The 27,362-nt window shown below is 42.1% G+C and overlaps 1 protein-coding gene across 1 annotated transcript in view; it reads left to right on the forward strand.

Moving 5' to 3' along the window:
* Nucleotides 1-27,362, forward strand: part of THSD7A (thrombospondin type 1 domain containing 7A) — a 670,811-nt gene that overhangs the window by 614,938 nt on the left and 28,511 nt on the right. The window contains exons 19-24 of the mRNA XM_089654586.1: nucleotides 3,040-3,173; nucleotides 8,935-9,088; nucleotides 13,588-13,729; nucleotides 16,928-17,043; nucleotides 18,604-18,721; nucleotides 23,734-23,879. Of these exons, the coding sequence (XP_089510712.1) occupies nucleotides 3,040-3,173; nucleotides 8,935-9,088; nucleotides 13,588-13,729; nucleotides 16,928-17,043; nucleotides 18,604-18,721; nucleotides 23,734-23,879 (810 nt within the window). The remainder of the gene's footprint in view (nucleotides 1-3,039; nucleotides 3,174-8,934; nucleotides 9,089-13,587; nucleotides 13,730-16,927; nucleotides 17,044-18,603; nucleotides 18,722-23,733; nucleotides 23,880-27,362) is intronic.

The following is a 27,362-nucleotide window of genomic DNA, read 5'->3' on the forward strand; positions in this document are numbered from 1 at the left end:
TTCGGAACGCACTGGAGCTGCAAGCGCTGGTGTGAACTATGACATTGACCACCATATCACCTACTTTCTGTGCGTTTTGGATACAGAAACAAAAGGAACTGAATCGCATGGAGTGTGAACCGGCCCTGACTCTTTGCACAACCTTCATGTAATTGGCAATGAAAGCCTCTGACACCTATGAGATGCCTGTAATGATACTTCAGTATACCAGAGTAACATCTGACAATTAATAATAATATTTGTGTCACTCTCAAAACTTGTAGAAGCTGCAGCAAGCCATATAAATCCCACCTCATTTCCTGCCTGGAGGGCGTCCAGTATCATCTAGCCCTTTCCTCCCCTGGCCCCGCCCCTTGTCATACATTGGATTTCAGTGTTACATGAGGTCATTATAAGCCTGCCTTGCAACGCCCACTTCTCCAAACTGATACCCACCCATCAAGGCATTTTAATATATTTGCATGACTGCTCCCGAGGTCCAGCCCACTGCTTACCTCAGTACTGAGGCAGGGTGCTGTGATGGTTTCTGCCCCTCCCACCAGCTATGATTTGCCTACATTGCATAGATAAGCACAGGGACCCAGTGATGACATCATAGGGCACCTTATTTTAGACCCAATGTAATGGAAACAGGTTTTATTTAGAAATGTCATTAGCATGTTGTTGATGAGGAAAGGGAGGGACCAGGCAATAGGAGAATAAACTTCAGCTGTTTCCAAAAAATGAACCCAACATGAAAACCCCTCTGATATCCCAGTTACCATGTCTTCAATTATTATGGGATGACTTGTTTTGTATTGCTTTCTGTTCTTATGTATTCTAATCAATGTATTTTCTCCCCTGTCTGTGCGACTTCGGGATTTTCCTGTGTGCCGCAGGCTCAGGTAAGACCATCCGCATCGCTGCTGTTGGATTGTTTTCTCTTCATTCATTCCCAATGTACTAAACCAATCGCTGTCCGTTGTAGAAGTTTACCTAAACATAGCTAAAGCTGAGCTCCAGGCAAACCGCTAAACATACAGTACATGGACACTGCTTTACCTGCACAAAGATCTGTATATCTGTCCATCCTGACCTGAGATTTACTCAGCTCCGCCACACAGCACTGGCAGGGCAGGAAACCTGATTTTTATTCTGCTGCAGTTCAGTAACACTTACAGGTCTTCTCCTTCTCCTAGTCTGACTGGACAGTGATAAGGGAAGCAGCAGATTGATGATCTCACCTCTCTGCTCTCTCCTCCTATCAGCATGCTCCTTGCACTGCAACACAGCTGATGGTTTCCTTGTGTTCCTTCTCAACGTCTAAGCTCTGCAGTACAAGAGGCTCATACCAAGTCAGCAGGTCCTTTCACTGCTTGTTTTTTTTTTTAATGCACATACTGGTCTATTAATTAATACAGGGCGGCATTTTTTTGTGCCTTTTTATATCTGCATGGAGTCCAGCTTTAAAGCAGAAACTTTGTTTTCATTTTGTATAAAACACATATTTACATTTTTGCTGTCAGGTAAATATTAAATATTGCGTATGGATATTTCATTTAATTTCCAGCCAACATATGGTAATCTAGGCTCTATTTCATGTGTTTACCTGTCTAGTCGTAGCTGCTCTGTTTAAAAAAAAAAGTTGCTTACAGAGCTCACTAGCTAAAGCTGCAAATTATATGCACAGCTAAAGGAGTCAGACTCATCTTCCATCACCTTTAATTGATCAGTCAGCAGGGCGTGACACTAAGTCAGGCCATACATGGGCCGATTTTCAAACGATTTTTCGTTCGAAAAATCGGACCTAAGAATAAGCGGCCGATTTTTGCTCTGTTAGTGGGGCAACGGCACCGGCCGATTTTTGTGGCTCCTCCCCATTTCATTTATCGGGCATGCTGGAAAATTCATGAAAAATGACCGATTTTCGAAATCATTGGTGGCACCATTGGATTACAGAACGAATGATGTTTCTGATTTTTGATCAAAAAATCGTTCAGAATTCGACCCATGTATGGCTTATTTAGTTTGCTGCTTATTTAGTTTGCTTAAGCTATAGAGCTCTGTAAGCAACAAGCCTTCTCAGCAAAGCAGTTAGGATTAGCCTGGCAAACATGTAAAAACTTAGCTTAAGCAGTAAGCGCCATTTTTACATGTTTGCCAGGCTAATCCTAACTGCTTTGCTGAGAAAGCTTGTTGCTTACAGAGCTCTATAGCTTAAGCAAACTAAACAAGCAGCTGAGTGAATTAGCAGAGTGATTCATCTCCGCTCCCTTCCCTCTCTGCTCTCTACATATGGGTTTTCAATTAAAGAGGGATAGTCTGAAAGGAAACCGCTTCTGCTGTGATCTCTCTATAAACAGACCATAATGATTCATGTCCCTAGTGTCATGGGTGCACACTTAGTAGTCTATGTATGACATTGCCATGCAGATGCCTCAAGCATTCACACATGCACAACAAATGATCCCTTGTTTGCAACATGATGATCTCCTATGATCATCAGCTCCATCTAGTGGCCATAAGGCAGTATTTTTTTTTTTTAATTTAGCTACTTCAGAAAAATCCAATATTATGGCCAGTAGATGGAGCCAACAATGATTGAAGAGAATCAGATTACAACAAAATAGGGATCATCATTGTACCTGTGCGAATGCGTAAGATATCTGCGTGATTTTTTTTTTTTATACACAGACCCCTTAAATGTATATTTGTAGAATAGTGACTAGCTATAAATAGTAAAAGACACTAATCTCTCAACAATATGGGGGGGGGGGGGGGGATGATGCTGCTGCTGCTGTGATACCTCAATGAGTAAACAAGATTATTTCAGCACAGCTGAGAGTGATACAATGCTGCACATTTGAAGAGGAGGATACGGCTCCCCCTGCTGGCTGGATTGAACAGTGCATTAAAGTAATTCAAATATTTCATATTTACCTGAAATAAAATGAATATTTGTAAAATGGTATCATGAATTCTGAGCACTACCATAAATACAGATCAGGCCAGGGTCATGTTCCCATAAATCCAGACATCACTCTGTGCTGCGCTCTGCAGGTGTACGAAGTGGTGCCGTGTCACAGCGATTGCAACCAATACGTGTGGATTGCCGAAGCCTGGAGTATCTGTAAAGTCACCAATGTTGATCTGAAGCAGAACTGCGGAGAAGGAGTCCAGACGAAAAAAGTCAGGTGGGTGTGCTGGGTCGCTGGCTGTTTTGGGGGAACGCAGGCAGGTTCAGGGACCCGCTGGATGTCTTGTTCCATTCCTGTTCAGTTCATAGTGGATAGGCAGACATCTTAAAGCGGTAAAACACCCAAAAGCAAATATTTATTAAGCTGTACTTTACCGATTCCAGGATGTGATGGCTGCATTCGTTTCCTTTTTTTAGGCTATTTTCATCCAGTGATCCTGCCAATAGGTTTGTTGTTTTTCAAAAGCACAAGCTCTCCTGCAGAATGTATCAGTTTGCATGGATGAGATAAACCACATACAGTTGCAAGAAAAAGTATGTGAACCCCTTGGGATTACGTGGAGTTTTGCATGAATTGGGCATAAAATGTGCTCTGAACGTCATCTAAGTCACAACAATAGAAGAACACAGTCTGCTGAACATAATACTACACAAACATTAGATGTTGCCATGGTTTAATTGCACATAACATGTAAACATTCACAGTGCTGGGAGGAAAAAGTATGTGAGGCCCTAGCTTAATGACTTCTCCCAGAGCTAATTGGAGCCAGGAGTGAGCCAACCTTGACTCCAATCAGTGTGATGATATTGGATGTGTTGCTAACAGCTGTCCTGCCCTTAAAAAACACACTCCTGTTTTGGGTTTACTGGTTTCAAGAAGCACTGTCTGATGTGAACCATGCCTCGCAGAAAAGAGCTCTCAGAAGACCTACGATCAAGAATTGTTGACTTGCATGAAGCTGGAAAGAGTTACAAAAGTATCTCCAAAAGCCTTGATGTTCATGTGTCCACGGTAAGACAGACTGTCTACAAATGGAGAAAGTTTAGCACTGTTGCTACTCTCCCTAGGCGTGGTCGTCCTGTAAAAATGACTGCAAGAGCACAGCGCAGAATGGTGCATGAGGTAAAGAAGAATCCCAGAGTGTCAGCTAAAGACCTACAGAAATCTCTGGCACATGCTAACATTTTTGTTGACACATCTACAATAAGGAAAACATTAAACAAGAATGGAGTACATGGGAGGACACCACGGAGGAAGCCATTGCTGTCCAAAAAGAATATTGCAGCACGTTTGAAGTTTGCAAAAGAGCACCTGGATGTTCCACAGCACTACTGGCAAAATATACTGTGGACAGATGAAACCAAGATTGAGTTGTTTGGGAAGAACACACAACACTATGTGTGGAGAAAAAAAGGCACCGCACCCCAACATCAAAACCTCATCCCCACTGTAAAACATGGCGGAGGGAGCATCATGGTTTGGGGCTGCTTTGCTGCCTCAGGGCCTGGACGGATTGTTGTCATTGATGGGAAAATGAATTCCAGAGTTTATCAAGACATTTTGCAGGAAAACGTACGAACATCTGTCCGCCAACTGAAGCTCCGCAGAGGATGGGTGATGCAACAGGACAATGACCCAAAGCATACAAGTAATTCAACAAAACAATGGCTGCAACAGCACAGAATACGCCTTCTGGAGTGGCCCAGTCAGAGTCCTGACCTCAACCCGATTGAAATGCTGTGGCATGACCTTAGAGAGCGATTCACACCAGACATCCCAAGAATATTGCTACACTGAAACAGTTTTGTGAAGAGGAGTGGTCCAAAATTACTCCAGATCGTTGTGCAGGTCTGATCTGCAACTACAGGAAACATTTGGTGGAGGTTATTGCTGCAAAAAGGAGGGTCAACCAGTTATTAAGTCCAAAGGTTCACATACTTTTTCCTCCCTGCACTGTGAATGTATACATGTAATGTGCAATTAAACCATGGCAACATCTAATGTTTGTGTAGTATTATGTTCAGCAGACTGTGTTCTTCTATTGTTGTGACTTAGATGACGTTCAGAGCACATTTTATGCCCAATTCATGCAAAACTCCACGTAATCCCAAGGGGTTCACATACTTTTTCTTGCAACTGTAACATTGCCAGGGGTGATTAGAATGATCCGCTTCTATTTATTCATGTATAATCTTTATCCCAAAAAGAAAAAACTGTTTGCTGTAACGGATTATAAAGTGTGACTTCAGTTTGTTAGTGTATATAAAGCGTTACTAAACCCACAACAGTACAATCAGTCTGTATATACAGTAAAGCATGCTTGTTATACTCACTGTGGAACCTAAGGGGTTAATCCTCTGCATTGTGTAAAAAGGCTGTTTGATCCTGACTTCTCTGATCCCCCCTTCTTCTAGTGTCCCCCTCTTATCTCCTGATAAGACACTGGTGTGGAGACACTCTGCACATGCCCAGTTTGGTGTGTATTGCTAGAGAGGTTTTTTTTTTTTTTTTCTTGGTTGAGTGAAATTCAAGGAAGTGACCCTTTCCGAAAAAAAAAAAGGCTAACATCTATTTTCATGTTTATAGATTAGCCAAAAGAATTAACCTCTGAGAATGATGCTACCCTAACTTCATTTTTTAATTCAAAAAGCCTTGCTGTGCTATTAAATAATAATTGCTTTTTCATCAAATTATAATCAGTGAATTTCCCATTGACCCCAGTGGCTAATAAAGCCCTCTAGAACTGCCATCTGCTGGCCATAGAAGGAACTGCAAACACATTTGTTTTTATCATTCCACCGTATTTTTCAAGCCGTGCTCTAGAATCAAATAATGTATGTATTTGATACATAGAATAATAGGAATTGCTATTTGTTTTAAAGTTCAGTGTTGTGTATGTCTGCCTAGGCAAGGGTCAGCAAGGTTTTTCACATTATCTATACAAGCATTGGACAATCGGCATGCCAGTGAACAATAGTGCATCGCAGGCGTAGTTTTGTTTTCAATTTTTGTGCTCGTAATGGCAAACTAAACTCATAATTGTTATATAATAGATGAGTTTAACCTGCCATTAGCATTACGAATATGACTGCAATATTTAAATAAAGGACACTTGAATAACACATGGGGGGGATTTACTAAAACTGGTGCACTCGGAGTCTGGTGCAGCTGTGCATGGTAGCCAATCAGCTTCCAGCCTCAGCTTGTTCAATTAAGCTTTGGTAATAGAACCTGGAAGCTGATTGGTTTCTTTGCACAGCTGCACCAGATTTTTCACTCTCCATGTTTAGAAACCCCCCACAGCATCTTCAGTACCAATATATAAATGTAAGACTTTGAATCAGCTCCAGTGGATGCACTTCATACATCAGATCCGCCCTAATGCATGCACCTTTAGAGCCCAGATCTGCCCCAATCCATGCACCTTAAGGCTACGTTCACACTAGCTTTGTCATCAGGCGTCAGACAGCCGTTTGGGAAGCATTTTTAATGCTTCTCAAATTCTACACATGGCAGCATACAGTGCTGTTCACACTGAAGTGTTAGCGTTGTGTTGCGGCAAAACTGACGCCTCATGTTGAGTCCTGAAGAGTTGAAGCCTCCCATTCAAGTCTATGGTGCCGCTCCTCAAATTCCTGGCAGGCGTTTGTGGGGCGTTTGCAAGGCGGTTGCAAGGCATTTTTGGAGCATTAACCCCCCTAGTGGTATTCCCGAGTGTAGCTCGGGGTAAAGTTTCAGTACCACAAGCGGTAACCCCGAGCTACACTTGGGAATACACTGCAACGCTGCTCCGGCATCTGCTCTTCTCTTACCTTGTCCTGCGCTCCCGCAATGTCCCTCTTGCAGTGTCCCCGGCAATGTCCTCCGGCCGATTCCGGCATCTGTCATCTGGGTTCTGTCCCCTGCGAGCGTCGGGACGGAACGGCGGGAAATTTGAAAATGTCGAAAAGTGACATTCAATAAATACACTAAAATTACATAGTATAACATTACTGTATCAAACCATTTCACATACATTTTGTCCCGAGTGCTTTGTCTGGCGCCCTGCCTGCATTTTTACTGTTCTTTCTGCCTGGAAACTGAGAAACATCCATGGCGTCCAAAAAGCGTCCCTTTTAGGTCAAAAGTGGGTTTAGACCGGCTAGAGAACAGTGATAGTAAATCAGAACCACTTGCAGAATTGAGTGATAATGATTCGTGGGGGAAATTCCTCATCAGACACTGAAAACGATTCTGCGACTTTGCTCAGCGATGTGTGAACTTGGCGCTATATTTCAAATTTCAGTGTTTTTGGTTTGATTATATTATTGAATTAAATGTATTATTATTATATTATTATTTTTATGATTATTTATTAAATTATAATTTATGATTTTGTTTCAAATTTTATCCTACCCGGGATGTTTACTAGACTCTTGTTCAGACAGATTTCAGTGAGTTATTCCTAAATATTACAGGCCTACAATAAAAAACTACATATTTCAATGCAAAAAAACTGTACCGCTTTAAGCACAGAAATATGGACATAATCAGACCGCTAGGGAGGTTAATACCATTTAACTTCATTATAGGAGTTTGTGGTGCGGTTTTAACGCTTGGCAAATGCCTATCAAATGCCTCAAAACCGTGCATGGGGCATTTGGGGAGCGTTTGAGGAGCGTTAAAATTGCTTTCCAAATGCTTGTCAAACGCTATAGGGGCGTATGGCAAGAGTTAGAAATACGTCAGGTGTGAACGAGCCCTTAGACCTCAGATCTGCCCCAATGCATGCATCTTCAGACCTTAGATCCACCCCAATGCATGTACCTTCAGACCATAGATCCACTCCAATGCATGTACCTTCAGACCTCAGATCCGCCCCAATGCATGCATCTTCAGACCTTAGATCCACCCCAATGCATGTACCTTCAGACCTTAGATCCACTCCAATGCATGTACCTTCAGACCTCAGATCCGCCCCAATGCATGCACCTTCAGACCTTAGATCCACTCAATGCATGTACCTTCAGACCTCAGATCTGCCCCAATGCATGTACCTTCAGACCTCAGATCTGCCCCAATGCATGTACCTTCAGACCTCAGATCTGCCCCAATGCATGCATCTTCAGACCTTAGATCCACTCCAATGCATGTACCTTCAGACCTTAGATCCACCCCAATGCATGTACCTTCAGACCTTAGATCCACCCCAATGCATGTACCTTCAGACCTTAGATCCACCCCAATGCATGTACCTTCAGACCTTAGATCCACTCAATGCATGAACCTTCAGACCTTAGATCCACCCCAATGCATGTACCTTCAGACCTTAGATCCACTCAATGCATGAACCTTCAAACCTAAGATCAGGCCCAGTGCATGCATTTCAGACATCAACTCAGTTTTGATGGATGCATTTCAGACATCAACTCAGCCCCAATACATGCACTTTAGACTTTAGATCAGCCCCAAGGCACACACCTTCAGACTTCAGATCTGTTCCAATGCATGCACCTTCGGATCAGCCCCAGTGTATGCAATTCAGACCTCAGATCAGCCTCTGTATATGCAGTTCAAACCTCAGATGAGCCCCAGAGTATGCATTTCAGGCCTCGAATCAACTCCAATGCATGCACTTTATACATCAGATCATCCCCAAACACTGTAACTTAGGAAGAGCAGGGTATTGGATCGATATAGGCGGGTTGGCACAGCTCACCAAAACTGCTGTAAGTTAGATTAGAATGTAGCACAAGACCATTTCCTCAATGATTACAGACTGGTGCAGTTTAGTTGTCCTTGTCTTTCAGTAGATCTAGGGTGGGGGGCTATGAGCCATGTGCACAAGATAGAGGAAGGAGGTGCCCAATGAGAGAAGACTCAGGCAAAATGCATCATTCAAAAATTGGCTTTCAAAATCCTCATCTTGATATCTCTCCAGAGTTCTGTGCAGAGTCCATTCTCTATATATGTGTGTTTTTCATTCCTCGCCCATCAGGTGCCTACAGAACACGGTGGATGGTCCGGCCGATGTGGTTGAAGACTACCTGTGTGAGCCGGAGGAGATGCCGCTGGGAGCCAGGAACTGCAGGCTGCCTTGTCCTGAGGACTGCGTCATGTCAGAGTGGAGTCCATGGAGCAAATGTCGCCTGGTAAGGGGTGCAGGCCTGAGGGGGGAGGTCACGGGAAAAGCTGGATTCTACCTATCCCTTGCCTTAGGCCCCATTCACAATTAAGTGTTTTGTAGTGTGAAAATCGAAGCTCCAAAATGCAAAATGGGGAAAAAAATCAATAATACTCTATGGAGAGGGTTCACATCTGCACTTCAAGTCACCTGAAGCAGAACGCCTGAAGCTCAAAAAAAGTTTTGGAGCTACTTTTGTAGCTCAAATTGGGCAGATTTGCACATTATTGGTGCGTTTTTATTCTCATAGAAAAGAATAGAAATGCGCAATTGGGGCTCTTTAACGCGCGCATTGCGTGATTTTCTGATCATATGAAAATATGTTTTAAAAAATAGTAACAATATATAAATAAATGTAAAATAAATACACATATAAATAAAAATCATGATAAATAATAAATAAATAATAATTAACCCCTGGCACCATCGGATTACCGAGCAAATGACATTTTTGATTTTCGGATGAAAAATCGTTTGGAATTTGACCCAATCTGCGAGTGTGTATGTTAAGTTAACGACACCCTGAAATCGGTCTGCAGAACGCAGTGCGATGTGCAGAATCGGATCGCATATGTGTGAATACCCATGCGATCCGATTCTAGTGCACACCCAAAAAAGGGTCCTGCACCTTTTTGGTGCGATTTGAGCCATACAAAATGTATGGCTCAAATGGCACCGCACAGAATTTGCATGCGATTTGCACAGGAATGCGGTTCCTGTGCGAATCACATGCGATATACCTCCCCGCATGGAAAAAAAAGTCGAAAAAAAATGCCTGTAGTTCTAATTAAATCAGAAACTGTTTTCAGGGGTTCTAAATATTCCCATCATTTCATTCTTCTACATTTCCTAACATCAGCACAGTGCTCTGTGACAAGCAGGCGGGCGTCCTAATTGAATATGTATTTCTCCTGCTAGTGAGGATAAAGGAACTAATAAGATGTCAGAGGATGGGTGGCCATTAGAATACTAATTGTATTGTGCGTCTGGCACACTGCAGGCAGGTACAGAATGGGCGAGCGCTAATTAGTATGTAAATACCGCATTGAGATGCATTCGCAAGGACGGAGGTCTGGCAAGGAGGTCTATGAGATTAATTAGGAAGGGAATTTAAAAAATAAAATATTTATGTAAACTAAAGCTAAAGAGTCAATGCAGCTTGCATGGGAGATTTAACGGAAATGATTCACTTCCAGCATACCTATATCCCCTTACTGACAATGATGTAACAAGGAAGATGTATGGGAGGGATATAGAATATGCAGGGATTAGCCACCAACACAAAGCTTTCCAATTCTCATTTTATCACGTGAAAGTGGAGAGTTTTCTTTACCCCAGGTTCACACTTAAGCGTTTTCCGTAGCGTTTTGCAGAAACGCCCTACAGTCCATTTAACATGATTTCCTATGGGACACGTTCACATCTCCGAGTCTTCACCCCGGTGCATTTTTTGGAAAGGGTCAGGGACTTTTTTGAAGATGAAACAGGAAGGCGCTTCTAAGTGCAGTATTCCAAGGTCAACGTTTAATAAAATTGGTTAACCACTTGCTGTCCGCCTGCTGTTTATAAACGGCAGGACGGTGACACTCCAGGGGCGGGTTGGCGTTCATAAACGGCACCCGCCATTTCTAGCTGTGCACGCTCCCTGGGAGCGCGTAGCACCCGATCCGGTGCCCACTGTGTCCTTTGGACACAGTGAAACACTGATCGTCGGACGGGACCTCTGTACGAGGTCCCGATCATGTGATCACTGATTGGCCAATCAGTGATCACATGCAAAGTAGTAAGCAAGATGTCACTTGTGACATCATTGCTTACTACATGTGAAATCTGTGAATGACCACAGAGGTCACATGGTAAAAGGCTATTCACAACAGCCTTGTACCATGTGACAAGCTGTGACCAATCACAGCTCACTCAGTAGTTCTCAATGGCTGCAAGAATGCAGACAGAGAGAAAGAGAAATGATTGCTTTTATATTCCATATGGGTGTAAAAGCAATCACTGTAAAAAAAAAAATCTTCATCACCCCCCACAAGTAGTAGTGTCACCATGGTGACACTGTACTGCTAGGGTGACAGTATGTAAAAAAAAATAAATATTGTAAAAAAATAAAAATGTAAAAAAAAAGTTTATAAATTATAATTTTTGGTTATAAACTAATTTGGCTTATTTTTTTTTTTACTAAAAAGATAACGGAATACATTTTGGCTACGATTTATGATGAAAGATTATTTATTTGCAAAATTTTATAAGAAAAACACTTTTTTTCAACATTTTTGGACATTTTCATTTACATAGCAAAAAAAATAAAAAAATCCAGCAGTGAATAAATACTACCAAAATAAAGCTTTATCTGTCTCAGAAAAATGGTAAAAAATTCATATGGGTACAGTGTTGCATGACCGCGCAATTGTCATTCAAAGTGTGATAGCGCAGAAAGCAGGTGCATTGAAATTGCATCTGGGCTCCTGGGCATCCACCAGCCTGTAGGATCCTGCCTACAGTAAATGCTCTGTGGTATCATTACTGACACTAAATGACAGCTTCCCACCAGCTTGTTTCAAATTGTAAACAAACCAGCGGGGATGCAGGGTGATGTCATTGACCAAATTGGCAAATCACAATTATAGTTCAAAAAGAAGAAAAAAAACCCATAGTACTCCCTGTTTATGTAAAACTATCCATAAAACTTTTATTAAAATACACTCACAATCTTAAAATCAAACCAAGCTTTACATTCATTGTGCACAAGAACAGGGACAGCTGTCACCGCTCATCGCTGCTGTCTGAGACTCAATGTCAATGGACTGGCAGCTGCCCCTGCTCTTCTTTCCTCATCTGCAAACCAGACTGACAGGTTTTGGTGATCCTGCCTACAGGATATGCTCTGTTGTATCCTTTCTGCCAATAAATGACAGCTTCCCGCCAACTTGTTTCAAACTGTAAACAAGCCAGCGGGGATGCAGGGTGATGCCATTGACCAAATTTGCAAATCACAAATATAGTAAAAAAAGAAAAAAATCCATAGTGCTCTCCATTTGTGTAAAAATATCCATACAACTTTTAGTAAAATGCACTCACAATTTTAAAACCAAACCATGCCTTACGTCGATCGTACACAAGAGCGGGGTCAGCGCTCACCACTTCTGTGAACACTGCCCGAGACTCGGCGTCAATGGATCAATGGCTGCTGCTGCTTCACCTCCCCCATCTGCAAGCAAAACTGACAGGTCTTGGTGCTTCTACCTGCAGTATATGCTCTAATGTATCCTTACTGACACTAAATGACAGCTTCCCACCAGCTTGTTTCAAATTGTAAACAAACTAGCGGGGTTGCAGGGTAACTTCATTGACCACATTGACAAATCACAAATGTAGTTCAAAAAGAAGAAAAAAATAACAATAGTACTCCTTGTTTGCGTAAAAGTATCCATAAAACTATTATTAAAATGCTCTTGCAATCTTAAATCCAAACCAAGCTTTACGTTCATTGTGCACACCCATATGGCAGAAAAATATATTTGAAATATATTTTAAAAATATTCTTCCCAAATATAGTGACATATATTTGAAATGCTACAATTTTGGCCATATTCAATATATTCCAATTAATATATATATATATATACTGTATGTTGAAATGCGTTCTTATTACAAAATATATGAAAAATATTTTTAAAAATACATTTCAAATATACTGTATGTCTTTAAAAATGCAAATCTTTTAAATATGTTCTTCAGATTTTTTTAACATATAAAAAAGTAATTTTAACATATATTTTTACATATATTTGTAAATGCATTCCAAAAATGTAGATTTGTATTTTTAAAGACATACAGTATATTTGAAATGTATTTTTTAAATATTTTTCATATATGCAGTAAAATAAATATGATACAGAACTTAAAATTAAGTACAATTAAAACATTACAGTAATAACTCATAATATACTGTATATAATAATATGATTATGATCACTAAAAAGGCATTATAGTTTTTATTTATTTATAGAGATGCTTTTACTCTTACATCTCCACCCAAAACCATTTTTATATTTTTCTTTTTTTTTTATATTTCAGGAAGATATGGTAGTTCCCATTTAAACAGCACAAAGAACTACAAAAAAAAGAACAGGAGAAAAAAATTAACATTTTTCCCTCATTTAAATATTATAATTAAGTTGCTAACTTGCCTAAATACCATCATTATGTCTGAAAGAGGCTCATTATCATGCAAATGGCGCTGTGTTTCCCCATAATGACATGTTTAGCGGTTTAATTCTCTGCTTGAGTCTGAGGTTGTTGTTTGTTTAATTTGCTTGTCTGATGCTGGATTGTGTGTTTGCAGACTCGGCTTTTATTATGGGAAAAGCCTTTCCGCCTCACCCAGGAAATTTTTTTTTTTTTGCCTTGAAATATTTTGCTTAATGTTATTCATCATCAATTCCGATTTTTGTTTTCCAGCCTTGTGACGGAACTGGCATACGCGATCGGTCAGCGGTCCCCATCAGACAGGCTGAGGAAGGCAAGGCTTGTCATATTGCCGCAGAGACCGAGCCGTGTACACTGAATAAGAACTGTTTCCATTACGAGTACAATGTCACAGGTATGACACCCATAGACCGATCGATTTATTATCAAGTATTTTAATTTAAAACTTAACGAAAATCATTTTCTTGGTGTCCATTTAGGGGCACATCAAATGGTATATTCTCATTGCACACATTTCTGGAAATCACTTGAAGGTGGTGCTGTAACTACCAGCTGGGAATCCGTATCAAAATACACTGCTCAAAAAAATGAAAAGAACACTTTGAAAACACATCAGATCTCAAAAGGGAAAAATATTATGCTGGCTATCTATACTGACATGGACGGGGTAATGTGTTAGGAACGTAAGGACGCCCCATCGTTTGATGGAAATGAAAATTATCAACCTACAGAGGACTGAATTCAAAGACACCCCGAAAATCAAAGTGAAAAAATGATGCAGCAGGCTAGTCCATTTTGCTGAAATTTCATTGCAGCAACTCAGAATGGTCCTCAGTAGTTTGTATGGCCCCCTTGTGCTTGTTTGCATGCCTGACAACATCGGGGCATGCTCCTAATGAGATGATGGATGGTGTCCTGGGGGATTTCCTCCCAGATCTGGACCAGGGCATCACTGAGCTCCTGGACAGTCTGAGGTGCAACCTGGAGGCATCGGATGGACCGAAACATTATATGCCAGAGGTGTTCTATTGGATTTAGGTCAGGTGAGCGTTGGGGGCAATTCAATGGTATCAATTCCTTCATCCTCCAGGAACTGCCTGCATACTCCCCCCACATGAGGCCGAGCACTGTCATGCACCAGGAGGAGCCCAGGACCCACTGCACCAGCGTAGGGCCTGACAATGGGTCCAAGAATTTCATCCTAATGGCAGTCAGGGTGTCATTGTCTAGCCTGTAGAGGTCTGTGCATCCCTCCATGGATATGCCTCCCCAGACCATCACTGACCCACCACCAAAACTGTCATGCTGAATGATGTTACAGACAGCATAATGTTCTCCACGGCTTCTCCAGACCCTTTCATGTCTGTCACATGTGCTCAGGGTGAACCTGCTCTCATCTGTGAACAGCAGAGGGCGCCAGTGGTGGACCTGCCAATTCTGCTGTTCAATGGCAAATTCCAGTCAAGCTCTATGGTGCCAGGCAGTGAGCACAGGGCCCACTGGAGGACGTCGTGCCCTCAGGCCACCCTCATGAAGTCTGTTTCTGATTGTTTGGTCAGAGACATCCACACCAGTGGCCTGCTGGAGGTCATTTTTTAGGGCTCTGGCAGTGCTCATCCTGTTCCTCCTTGCAAAAAGGAATGGACACCAGTCTTGCTGATGGGTTCAGGACCTTCAATTGCCCAGTCCAGCCCTCCCAGAGTAACTGCCTGCCTCCTGGAATCTCCTCCATACTCTTGGGACTGTGCTGGGAGACACAGCAAACCTTCTGGCAATGGCACGTATTGATGTGCCATCCAGGAAGGAGCTGGACTGCCTGTGCAACCTCTGTAGGGTCCAGGTATGGCCTCATGCTACCAGTAGTGACACTGACCCTAGCCAAATGCAAAACTAGTGAAAAACAGTCAGAAAAGATGAATAGGGAAAGATGAGTGGCCTCCACCTGTAAAACCATTCCTGTTTTGGTGGTCGTCTCATTGTTGCCCATCTAGTGCTCTTGTTGTTAATTTCATTAACACCAAAGCAGCAGAAACTGATTACCAACCCCCTCTGCTACTTAACTGACCAGATCAATATCCCAGGAGTTTCATTGACTTGATGCTATACTCTGATTAAAAAGTGTTCTTTTAATTTTTTTTTTTGAGCCGTGTATATAGAACGAACACACCATGGAACTTCAGACTAGTGTCCAAGCATGACTCAGTTTTGTAGCAAAGCAGTACCAAGAGCATGAACCTAAACATAGAGGAGTGGGACATGTGTCCTTAAATGAAGGTGAAAGCATATGCAGTATCTCCAGTAACATGCAAACACTTCCAGCGCTCATACACCTGATGTTTGGTGGACCATCGGCAATGAGTGCGAAAAAGCTCTTCTGGTAAGCTTTGTTAATGCAGTCCTCCTCAGACGGGGAAATCCAGTAGAAATTGTAAAAAAAGCATGCAGGAGGGTGCAAGCACCTAGTGCATTGTCAAAGGTTTATTGTATAAAAGACAAACAGCCAAAATCATACTCACAAAAGTAGAAAATACATGAGCGTTGTATTACACCAAATCACAATCCAGTGCAGATTTCACTTGGCCCAACCTGATGCACCACAACATTGGCAAACTGACGTGTTTTGGGGGGTGAACCCCCTTTCTCAGAGCTAAGCCAACTGCTCAACCATCCTCGTACATAAGTATAATAAAGTACATCACGGTCGTAAAAAGGCAATAGCCTGTGGCCATGCAGGACCCCATCATTGGGTATGTGACAATGAAGGTGTAAATACTTTAATAATACCAGCCCATACCAGAACCCCACCTCCATCTTGCAGGCGTCTGAGTCAAAATGGAGCTCTGTGCCCTTTACTGATCCAGCCACTGGCCCATCCATCTAATCCGTCAAGAGTCACTCTCATCTCATCAGTCCATAAAACCCTTGAAAAATCTGTCTTCAGATATTTCTTGGCCCAGCCTTCTTTACCTTGGTCTCCGAACACTGAACACCTTGTACTTCTGGGCACTCCAGGTAGGTTGCAGTTCTGGAATATGACAACACTGGAGGATAACGGGCTTCTGGTAGCTTCAACTTTGATCTTTCTCAAATCTTTGGCAATTTTTTGGGGTCTTTTTTTCTCAACACGTTTCTTGCGACCCTGTTGACTATTTGAAACAAAACGTTTGATGGTTCTGTAATCACACCCTAATATCTTAACAAGTTCAAGAGTGCTGCATCTCTCTGAAATACTTTTTTAAATTTTTGACTTTTCAGACTCAGTTAAATCTCCTGTTTGGCCCATTTTGCCTGAGAAAAAGAAGCTGCATAATTTTGCACACCTTGATATAGGGTGGCCTCCCTCATTACATAAATACACATCACCTGATAGGCCTAAATCCAATAAGCATTTAGGTGTATACAGCTTGGAGTTGGACAATATGCAGAAAAATGATGATTTGGTCAAATAACTCACTTACCTAATAATTGTGCACACAGTGTATATGATTTTTGTATTGGGTTTAATGACACTTTGTAATATGTGGAAAATCTTTGTACTGTTTAAGAAACAAGTTGGCTCCATACTAACAGACCTATTGTGTGCTGCCTGCAGATTGGAGCACGTGTCAGCTCAGCGAAAAGGCCGTTTGTGGAAATGGCATCAAAACACGAATGTTGGATTGTGTGAGGAGCGACGGCAAGTCTGTTGACCTGAAGTTCTGTGAGGAGGTAGGTGTTTCTTAGATTGTGCCTGACATTTAAACCGGACGTTCAGTCAGTTTATACCATTTATTCTCTTTGTGTTGTCTTACCCTCCTTTAAACTCCTTAGCGGTATTCCCGAGTGTAGCTCGGGGTAACATTTCTATACCAAGAGCGGTAACCCCGAGCTACACTCGGGCTTACTATGCGGCGTTGCTCAGGGGGTCCCTGCAGCACTTACCTTGTTCTTCGCTCCCGCGATGTGTCCCCTGCAGCGTCCCCGGCCATCTCCTCCGGCCGTCGGGACGTACGGGCGCCGGCCGGCGGGAAATTTGAAATTTTTAAAAAATGTAATTTTTGCTGTCATTGCTGTTTCAATGCATTTCACATATATTGTGTCCCTACTGCTTTGTCCTGTGCCCTGCCTGCATTTTGACTGTTCTTTCTGCCTGGAAACTTAGAAAAGTCCATGGCGTCCAAAAAGCGTCCCTTCACATCAAAAGCGGTTTTAGAACAGTGATAGTAAATCAGAACCACTTGCAGAATTGAGTGATAATGATTCGTGGGGAAATTCGTCATCAGACACTGAAAACGATTTTGCGACTTTGCTCAGCGATGTGCGAATTTGCCTCTGTATTTCAAATTTCAGTGTTTTTGGTTTGATTAAATTATTGAATTAAATGTATTATTATTATATTATTATTTTTTATGATTATTTATTAAATTATAATTTATGATTTCGTGTTTCAAATTTTATCCTACCGGGGATGTTTACTAGACTCTTGTTCGTACAGATTTCAGTGAGTTATTCCTAAAAATTACAGCCTACAATAAAAAACTACATATTTCCATGCAAAAAAATGGTACCGCTTTCAGCACAAAAAATCGGAAAGAATCATACCGCCGAGGAGGTTAATATCATTGGTTAAAAAAATTATATATACCAACCCAGTTCCGGGACAAGATCATCCAGCGCCCAGGGAAAAGATGCCAAACTGGTCCCTCCTGTGAGCCTTGTAACAGAAGGAAGATGCCTCCACCCCTACAATAAACCATTGCGCCCTGAGCAGCCATCTCTCCTGCCCACTCCTTATCCCGGCCCTGTATCTACCTCTGAATCTTTTATTTCTTGTATTTCCGGTTTCCATTCATGTCATTCATCTCGGAGAATGACTTAGCCAGGTCTAGTCCCTCCTTGATTCCATTCCCAATTTGGATTCATTTTAAAATTCAAATTAATTTGCAAATGCAGATAATTCCTTTTTAAAATCAAATTTGGATAATTGGCTTCATTATAATTTATTTTGGATTCATTGAAATTCGTTAGTATTGTGATTTGGAAATTCAGATACATTCGAATTTCTCAATAATGAAAATTTTGTCCGAATTTCAAATCATGACAAAATAAATCACACATGTCTAATTTCCAGGTCTTGGCTCATTCTCTCTTTCAATGTTTTCTATTCATATATTGCCTCTATGTACTAATTCCTAATGCTCTTGGTAGGTAACACATTCATGTTCCACTTCTGTATTTGGTTGTTTGGCTTGGGTTGCTCTTTGGTAAAACCTATACCTTTCATTACAGTTGGGACTGGAGAAGACATGGCAGATGAACATCTCCTGCGTGGTCGAATGTCCTGTAAATTGCCAGCTCTCTGATTGGTCCCCTTGGTCAGCATGCTCGCAAGCCTGTGGACTGGCAGGTTGGGATTTATCTTAAACTGAAATTTACTGGAGTAACTGAATTTGGAAAGCTTTGGTACCCCTGCCATGGTAGACCTCATATCACCACCTCTCTGCACTGTGAATAATTGTCCATGTCACCCTTTCTCAATTAAGGATCCATGGAACTTAGGGTTCCTCTTGGGGCTGATTTCGAAATTTCCTTGAGCATTGACTTATGCATATTTGTCTATGTCAACCTCATTCTCATTCAAGGTTCCATAGAACCTTAGAGTTCTTCCTGGGGTTGCTAGGGGTTCCTTGAGCAGTGACCATCAACATAAGTGGTCACTTCTACACCGAACACCAAGTTTGGGGATCACCAAAGGAAGACTAGGTATTAAAAAATCTGCCATGGGTGTTCGATACTCTGCAAATCTAATATTATCTATTCTTTAATTTGAAATATTCCACAGCTTGACGCCAATGTTCCATAGAGCCATAAGTGTAGTCATTTTTAGCAGAGGTTCCCTGAGACATGAAAATTATTTCAATGGTTCCACTTGGGAAAAAAGGTTGAGAAGAATTGGTCGCTGTTATACCCAAAATGGCATTTAAAGGGGAGAGAAGATGCAGTAAGGGAAAGCCCTAAAAGAAGGGGGGGGGCTGATAAGAGGAATCTCTAAAAGCACACAATGTTATCAGAGCTTTGGTTGACAAAAAAATGGTTGACAGAGCAGCACATAACAAGGCTGCGTTTACAAGTGACCATTACGTTTTTGAGAGTTTTTTCTGGCGTTCTTAAAGCATTTTGAGCTTTGCCATTTTTTTCTTATACACCAATAGAGAAAAATATCTGTTTCATCATTTGTTGCTATGTTTTTCAGCTTTTTCATCCACGTTTATTTATAATTGATTTATTTTTATTTTTTACTTTTTTGTAAGGGGTTAAGAGTTATGGTTGGGGTTATTTATTCATTAATTAATTAACTTATTTTTTATTTATTTCATTAGTTTAGAGATTAGGGTTAGGGGTTAGGATTAGAGTTAGGGGTCAATATTGGAGTTAGGGGTTCCGGTTAGGGTTATTTTATTTATCTTATTTAGTATTCCTATTTTTTATTATTATTAACTATTTATTTATTACTATTAATATTTATGTACGTGTTTCATTTATTATTAATTATTTTATTTCTTTTTATTTAATTATTGCATTTGAGCAGAAAAACTCTCAAAAACACGCATCAAAAAAAATGCGCGAATCAAGCATTTTCATGCATTTCCGTGGAACAAAAACCACAAAAATCTACCTGATTCGAGCTACAAAAATGTGAACCATCTCCTTAGAGAATAATAGATTTTTTTCCTCCTCCAGTGTTTTAGAGCTTTAATCTTCACATTTTAAAATGCTTAGGTTTGAATGGGACCTCAAAGGGGCACTAAAGGGGAAATGAAAGGGGTCAGTAAAGGGGGCAATATGCAGTAAGGTGATGAAATAAAAGGAGGAAGCAGTGAAGGAGCCCATAAAATTGGGGGGGGGGTGCAGAAAGTGAAGCCCTACATACCTGGGCCTCTGACACTTTGTTGTCTATGTTTGCACAGTCAGGACCAGGGGCGGACTGACAACTCATGGGGGGCCCCCGGGCAATAGGGGATCATGGGGCCCATGTGTCCTTGCCCAAACTCAAAAAAGTCTATGAAAAAGGTACCAGGGGCATCTCATGGGGCCCCCTACTGGCCCGGGCCCTCGGGCAGTGCCCGAGTTTCCAAATGGTCAGTCCGCCCCTGGTCAGGACGAAAATTGCCATACTGCGATGCGATATCATCAGTGCCATCTAGTGACTGACCACAATACATTTTTGTTTTCTGACTGAGGCATTTTTGGGAGAAAAAACACATTACCTCTAGGTGACTCTGACAATATAGGAACTACATACACATAGTAGAGAAAATACATCAGTTTTTGTCCTGATTGTGTGGATGTTTGTCACATTCACACAGAGAACATTTTATACATGATACATGGAGTCCCTTGTTTTAATTTTAAACTTAAAAGAAACATGAAATGGAACCGATAGAAATCAACCAGAAAAATGCTTAAAAAAGTTTATTGTAACCAGACTAACAATTGTTTGGGTATACTGTCCTAATATCTGAACAAACAATCAGACCATCTCTGATGTCAGAGGGGCCCCAGCTCTAGCCACCAATACTAATAAGCTGAGTCTTTCAGATGAATTGATTTCATTGAAAAATTTTGCCAAAATAGAGATTCTCAATCCCACTCATTGTGCTGCTTGGGCAAAATTTACTTTAAAAATTGTTCTCTACGTAGAGGGCATTGAGGGAGTTTTGCTGTAATTAAGATTTTTTTAGGGTCATTTTTTATTTCATTTACTGTTCTTTTATATTTGTTGGGGTTTTTTTTCATATTTTGTGTATTTCATTTTTATATGTCCATAACTTTTCATTTTTATTTTCACAGTTTTTTTTCTTTCTGTGGAAAAAAGTAACATAACAGAGCCAGGAGAGTTGAAAAGACCTTCTGTAAACCCTAAGCACCATTTAAACCCCATTGCACCCTTCAAGACTTCGTCATTTTGTCTTCCCCATTAACTCCAAAATTGCCAAAGCAATTTTTGCTAAAATTTTGGGAATTGGAAAACCTCAATTTCTCTCTTCCCTAGTCACCAACAAGAACTGTTACATCATGTCTTGTATGGGAGCCGAGTTCTTTTTACTGAAAGAAGGCGGCGCTCCCCCAACCAGCCAACATGACACAACAGTAAAAAACGGCTTCAGCCTACATGTCTCCACCAAGAAACCACCCCCTTTGTCATGTTTTGCCCTGGTGGGCAGGGCACAATGTGTCCAGGGGCCCGGTTTCTTGGCAAAGGCATGTAAGAACAAGCTGTTCTTTACTGTTGTGTCATGTTGGCTGGTTGGGGAACACACTGCTCTGGATGAGCACCTGGCATGCCTGCGCCCCTTCGTTCCTGTGGATCATGGAGTCCCCGACTTTGAGTGGCTCTCTAAGCATAGCTGAATTCTTTTCTTTGCAATAAAACACTGATAGGAAAGAGCAGAGGTACTTACAATGAGAGTTTCAATTATTTCTAGAAGATGACTGTTGCGAGGACCTCAACAATATAGGGCCTCCATGGTTTACCATTTTTCAAAAACTCACATAGGGACCTGCCATATGGGCTGATTATAATGTATGGTGTTTTGCTTCAGCAATCTAAGCTCTGGAAGTGTGCTCTGTAACTGATCCAGTTCTGGTGAGATGGCTTTAACTTACAGTCTAGTAGCTTGGTAGACAGTGACTTGATGCAATGACATTTTGCAGATTATAAAAAGCTTTCATAGAAAACTTGTGCAGATCTTCACAGATGAACAAAATCATAGTCTAGACTATAGACCAGGGGTCTCCAAACTTTCTAAACAAGTCTTTCAGTCTTTAGGGGGGCCAGACTGTGGCCAGCAGCAGTAGAAAAAGTTCTAGTGGCAGTGGCAGTAAAAAATGCCCCATGACTGGTGGCAGTGGGAGGAATAATATCACACTATTGGTATCAGTGGGAGGAATAGTGCCCCATCATTGGTGTCAGTGGGAGGAATAGTGCCCCATCATTGGTATCAGTGGGAGGAATAGTGCCCCATCATTGGTGGCAGTGGGAGGAACAGTGCCCCATCATTGGTATCAGTGGGAGGAATAGTGCCCCATCATTGGTATCAGTGGGAGGAATAGTGCCCCATCATTGGTATCAGTGGGAGGAATAGTGCCCCATCATTGGTGTCAGTGGGAGGAATAGTGTCCCATCATTGGTGTCAGTGGGAGGAATAGTACCCCATCATTGGTATCAGCGGTAGGAATAGTTGCCTCATTATTGGTGTCAGTGGGAGGAATAGTGCCCCATCATTGGTGGCAGTGGGAGGAACAGTGCCCCTTCATTGGTATCAGTGGGAGGAATAGTGCCCCATCATTGGTATCAGTGGGAGGAATAGTGCCCCATCATTGGTATCAGTGGGAGGAATAGTGCCCCATCATTGGTGTCAGTGGGAGGAATAGTGTCCCTTCATTGGGGTCAATGGGAGGAATAGACTCCCATCATTGGTATCAGCGGTAGGAATAGTGCCCTGTCATTGGTGTCAGTGGGAGGAATAGTGCTCCATCATTGGTATCAGCGGTAGGAATAGTGCCTCATTATTGGTGTCAGTGGGAGGAATAGTACCCTATCATTGGTATCAGCAGTAGGAATAGTGCCTCATTATTGGTGTCAGCAGTAGGAATAGTGCCCTATCATTGGTGTCAGTGGGAGGAATAGTGCCTCATTATTGTTGTCAGCGGTAGGAATAGTGCCCCACCATTGGTATCAGTGGGAGGAATAGTACCCCATCATTCATGTCAGTGGGAGGAATGGTGTCCCATCATTGGTGTCAGTGGGAGGAATGGTGTCCCATCATTGGTGTCAGTGGGAGGAATAGTGCCCCATCATTGGTATCAGTGGGAGGAATAGTGCCCCATCATTGGTATCAGTAGGAGGAATAGTGCCCCATCATTGGTGTCAGTTGGAGGAATAGTCCCCCATCATTGGTATCAGTGGGAGGAATAGTGCCCCATCATTGGTGTTGGTGGGAGGAACAGGGCCCCATTGTTGGTGTCAGTGGCAGAAACTATGCCCCACTGTTGCTGACAGTGAGGGGAATAATGCCCCAAGGGCCGGATAAAATGAAGCAAAGGGCCACATCTGACCCTCAGGCGGCAGTTTGGAGACCACTGCTATAGACTATAGGCTAGACAAGCAGACTACAGCACATGTGATCAATGGAGACCAAAGCATGAGGAAGAAGAAGAATGGGACTAACTACATAGAGCGTCCCCTAGCTATGGAGTGAAGAAGGGACAACATTTTTTAAAGGCAAACAAACAACAATGAATGTGTAACAGAATATATGGACTTTTTTCATAAATCCCCTTTTAATTATTGAACTATATACATCATTTTCAAGTTATTCTTCCAGAATGATAATAATGAAGATATTTGCATTGCAGGGAAGATGATGCGAAAGAGAACTGTGATCCAGACTTCTCAGGGAGATGGGCGCCCTTGTCCTTCTCAGATGGAGCAGTCCAAGCCTTGCCCGGTGAAGCCATGTTACCGATGGCAGTATGGACGCTGGTCCCAGTGTGCTGTGGAGGTATGGCATTTCTGAAATATTTCTTTGTAGTCATGCATAAACCGTGTAGCGTGCAACTCTGCTCAAAGCCAATAATTAAGTAGAGTACATTCGTTATCCCTACCTCCAGCATTTGGATAGCTGTCTTGGATAACCTCCATAATGTGCCTAATGCATTTATTTCCTATGATCGTCATCTTCATCTAGTGGCCATAATGTGGCATTTTCCTGAAATACCTCAATCAGGAAAATACTGCATTATGGCCACTAGATGGAGCTGACGATTAGAGGAAACAAACATATTAGGCAAATTAGGTGGATTATTCATGAGGGTTGTGTGAATGCTTGAAGCACTTTTTTTATAAATAGATCCCTACCTGTCAGAAAAAAGGGCTGTTCAATATAAATCTCTAGCAAGGATTCTAGAAAGAAAAACTCTATTACAGTAGAATATCAGTCTTTTAACCATTTTTGGCTATATGTGGGAATGTGATTGGCTAAAAAGGACTGAATAGTAAATTATGCGTCATAGTCAGGGCTTTTTTTTTTCAAAAAATAGATGCAGGAACTCCCCCCTTCTGAGTCCCTTTTTGTTTCCATCCCCCTACTCGCCTCCCAGCATGGCTCCTTTTAGAGAATACAGGGCCAAGTATTATTTTGTGGTGCTGAATAATTTGTATTAAATTTGTTATTGATAACAAGAAAAGCAGAAAAATTGATCCCCTGCAGCCAGAAACAATTGACCCCCCCTACCCCAGCAAAAACAGATTCCTTCAGCAACAATGGACCCCCAAAACAAAATACCATCCCAGCAACAATAGACCCCCCTCCCCCAGCAACAACAGATTCCTTCAGCAACGATGGACCCCCCCCAAAAAAATACCATCCCAGCAACAATAGACCCCCAGCAGCTACAACAGATCCCCCAACAGCCAGAATCAATAGACTCTCCAGCAGCAATAGACCCCTCCCTAAACAGTAGATCCCTTCCAGCAACAATTGATCCCCATCAACAGTAGATTTTCCACCAGCAACAATAGAGCTCCCCAGCAACAATAGACCACCACACAAAAATATATCCCCTTCAATGACAATAGATCCCCCAGCATTCAGCAACAATAGATCCTAGAGTACCCCTTGCATTACATACAGTCAGCGATGGAGGTGCCGGAACTGCGTTCCTCTGAGTTTCCGCTGAAAAAAAGTCCTGGTTGTAGTGCTAACCAATGGTTGTGCTTTACCTAACCTTTCCCCTGACATCGACTCTCTGGCCATCTTGGCTGGCCTGGCCAGAGTGACATAATTCAGTCTCATGCATGTAGTTCATTCATTCATCCCAAAATTTGACAGATGCCAAGACTGTACACCAAGCTCAGCATGCACATCTTAAGATGTTTGTGGGAAAGAAGGTAAAATTATTTATTGTAGAAGAAGCATTGTAGTGTTCAATTACTAAAGAAGCAGAGCATGTCTACTTTGGATGGGAATTTTCAGTTAGCATAGTGAACGTGTTGTAAGTAAAATAAATACAGCTGAGTGTAATATGAGACCTGAGTGTAGGGAATGGACACACCCCCAATTACACAGTCTCATAGAGAAACATGCACAGTTGAGACTGTCAATCACCTGCTATGTGCTGTGGGGAGGGTTGTCCCTTGGGATGGCTTGGTTTCGACCTAGACCAGTGCTCTCCAAACTGCAGCCCAGGGCCATATGTGGCCCTTTGCTTGCTTTTATCCAGCCCTTGGGGCACTATTTCGTCCATTGATACCACCAATGGGGTATAATTCCCCCCACTGACACCAATGAAGAGACACAATTCCTGCCAATGACACCAACAAAGTAAACAATTCCTCTCATTGTCAACAACGATGTGGCCCAATTTCTCCCAGTGATGCTAACAATGGGGCCCAATCAGGGGCGGACTGACCATTTGAATATTCGGGCACTGCCCGAGGGCCTGGGTCAGTAGGGGGCCCCATGAAATGCCCCTGTTACCTTTCTTAAGTGTGCTTTGAGTGTGGTCAAGGACACAGGGGCCCCATGATCCCCTATTGTCCGGGGGCCCCATGAGTTGTCAGTCCGCCCCTGGGCCCAATGACACCAATGATGAGGCACAATCCCTTCCAATGACACCTAAAATTGGGCATTGTTTTTTCCAACTGATATCAGGACCTTTTCTACTCTCAATGGCCACAGTCCGGCCCCCCCTAAAGTCTTAGGGACAGTAAACTGGCCCATTGTTTAGAAAGTTTGGAGACCCCTGGCCTAGACTGTCAGAGGTGACAAATGAAAATTGCAGAGGAATTAGAGCAGGCAGAAATTATACAAGCACTTTGGATTGAGTCAAGTACACACACAAGAGAGGTATGCTTTGTTCATTTTTCATTTCAGAGGGTTTACAAACACTTTTAGGTGGAAAAATGGAAATGCTGAAAGATTGTCTGTTCAGAAGCAAAAAAGCTAAAAATGTTTCAGCTCTTCGACTCAACCCCCATGCTGATGTTCAACCAGGGGCGGACTGACAACTCATAGGGCCCCCGGGCAATAGGGGATCATGGGGCCCCTGTGTTCTTGCCCAAACTCAAAAAAGCCTATGAAAAAGGTACTAGGGGCATCTCATTGGGCCCCCTACTGACCCCGGGCCCTCGGGCAGTGCCCGAGTTTCCAAATGGTCAGTCCGCCCCTGTGTTCAACTGTGATAGACTGTTTTTAGACGAGCAAACATTTGACTTGAATTCAAATTGAAGAGACTCTCGTATCTCGTATATAGTTGGCCATTAATAAGAAAATATACCCAACTTTTATCGAATGCCCCACTCCACAGTTATTATTCGGATCAACTCCGATATCTTCACATATATCCCATGTATTTGTAGCCCACACAGCCTGATTGCAATCACAGCGCTCCATTTACCTGCAGAGCACAATGAAGAATAATGTATATCCGGTAAGGTAACCTAACTCTCCAATAAAATGCAAACCCCTCTAATCGGCGGTAAGATCTATCATCAGCAATCATGTGATTATCGCGTTCCCTCTAGATTCTGGAATAACAGACATGAGTCGTTGCTTAGCAGATTTGCAGGTAAAAGCATTTTCCCCGTCTGCCGGCGTGCGTTACATTGTAATCCAATCTGGAAATGGCACGTGAAATCCCACAGGCTCCTCGCCACAAATACATCTGTACTGGGTTATTTCATCGTATTATGCTCAATAAATGACAGACGAGTGCTAAAAAATAAAATCGACCAAGGTGCTGCACACTGCAAAATGTCTGTTAGCATTGCTTAGGAGGAAGGCTATAATCTTAACCACTTCCTGTCCGGACACTTTTACCCCCTTCCTGTCCAGGCCAATTTTCAGCTTTCAGCGCTATCACACTTTGAATGACAATTGCGCGGTCATGCAACACTGTACCCATATGAATTTTTTAGCATTTTTTTGAGTCAGATAAAACTTTATTTTGGTGGTATTTATTCACCACTGGGATTTTTATTTTTT

The sequence above is a fragment of the Staurois parvus genome, unplaced genomic scaffold, assembly GCF_062004578.1.
Source record: "Staurois parvus isolate SC_StPar_1 unplaced genomic scaffold, SC_StPar_1.0 ptg000779l, whole genome shotgun sequence".
NCBI classification, from domain to species: Eukaryota; Metazoa; Chordata; class Amphibia; order Anura; family Ranidae; genus Staurois; species Staurois parvus.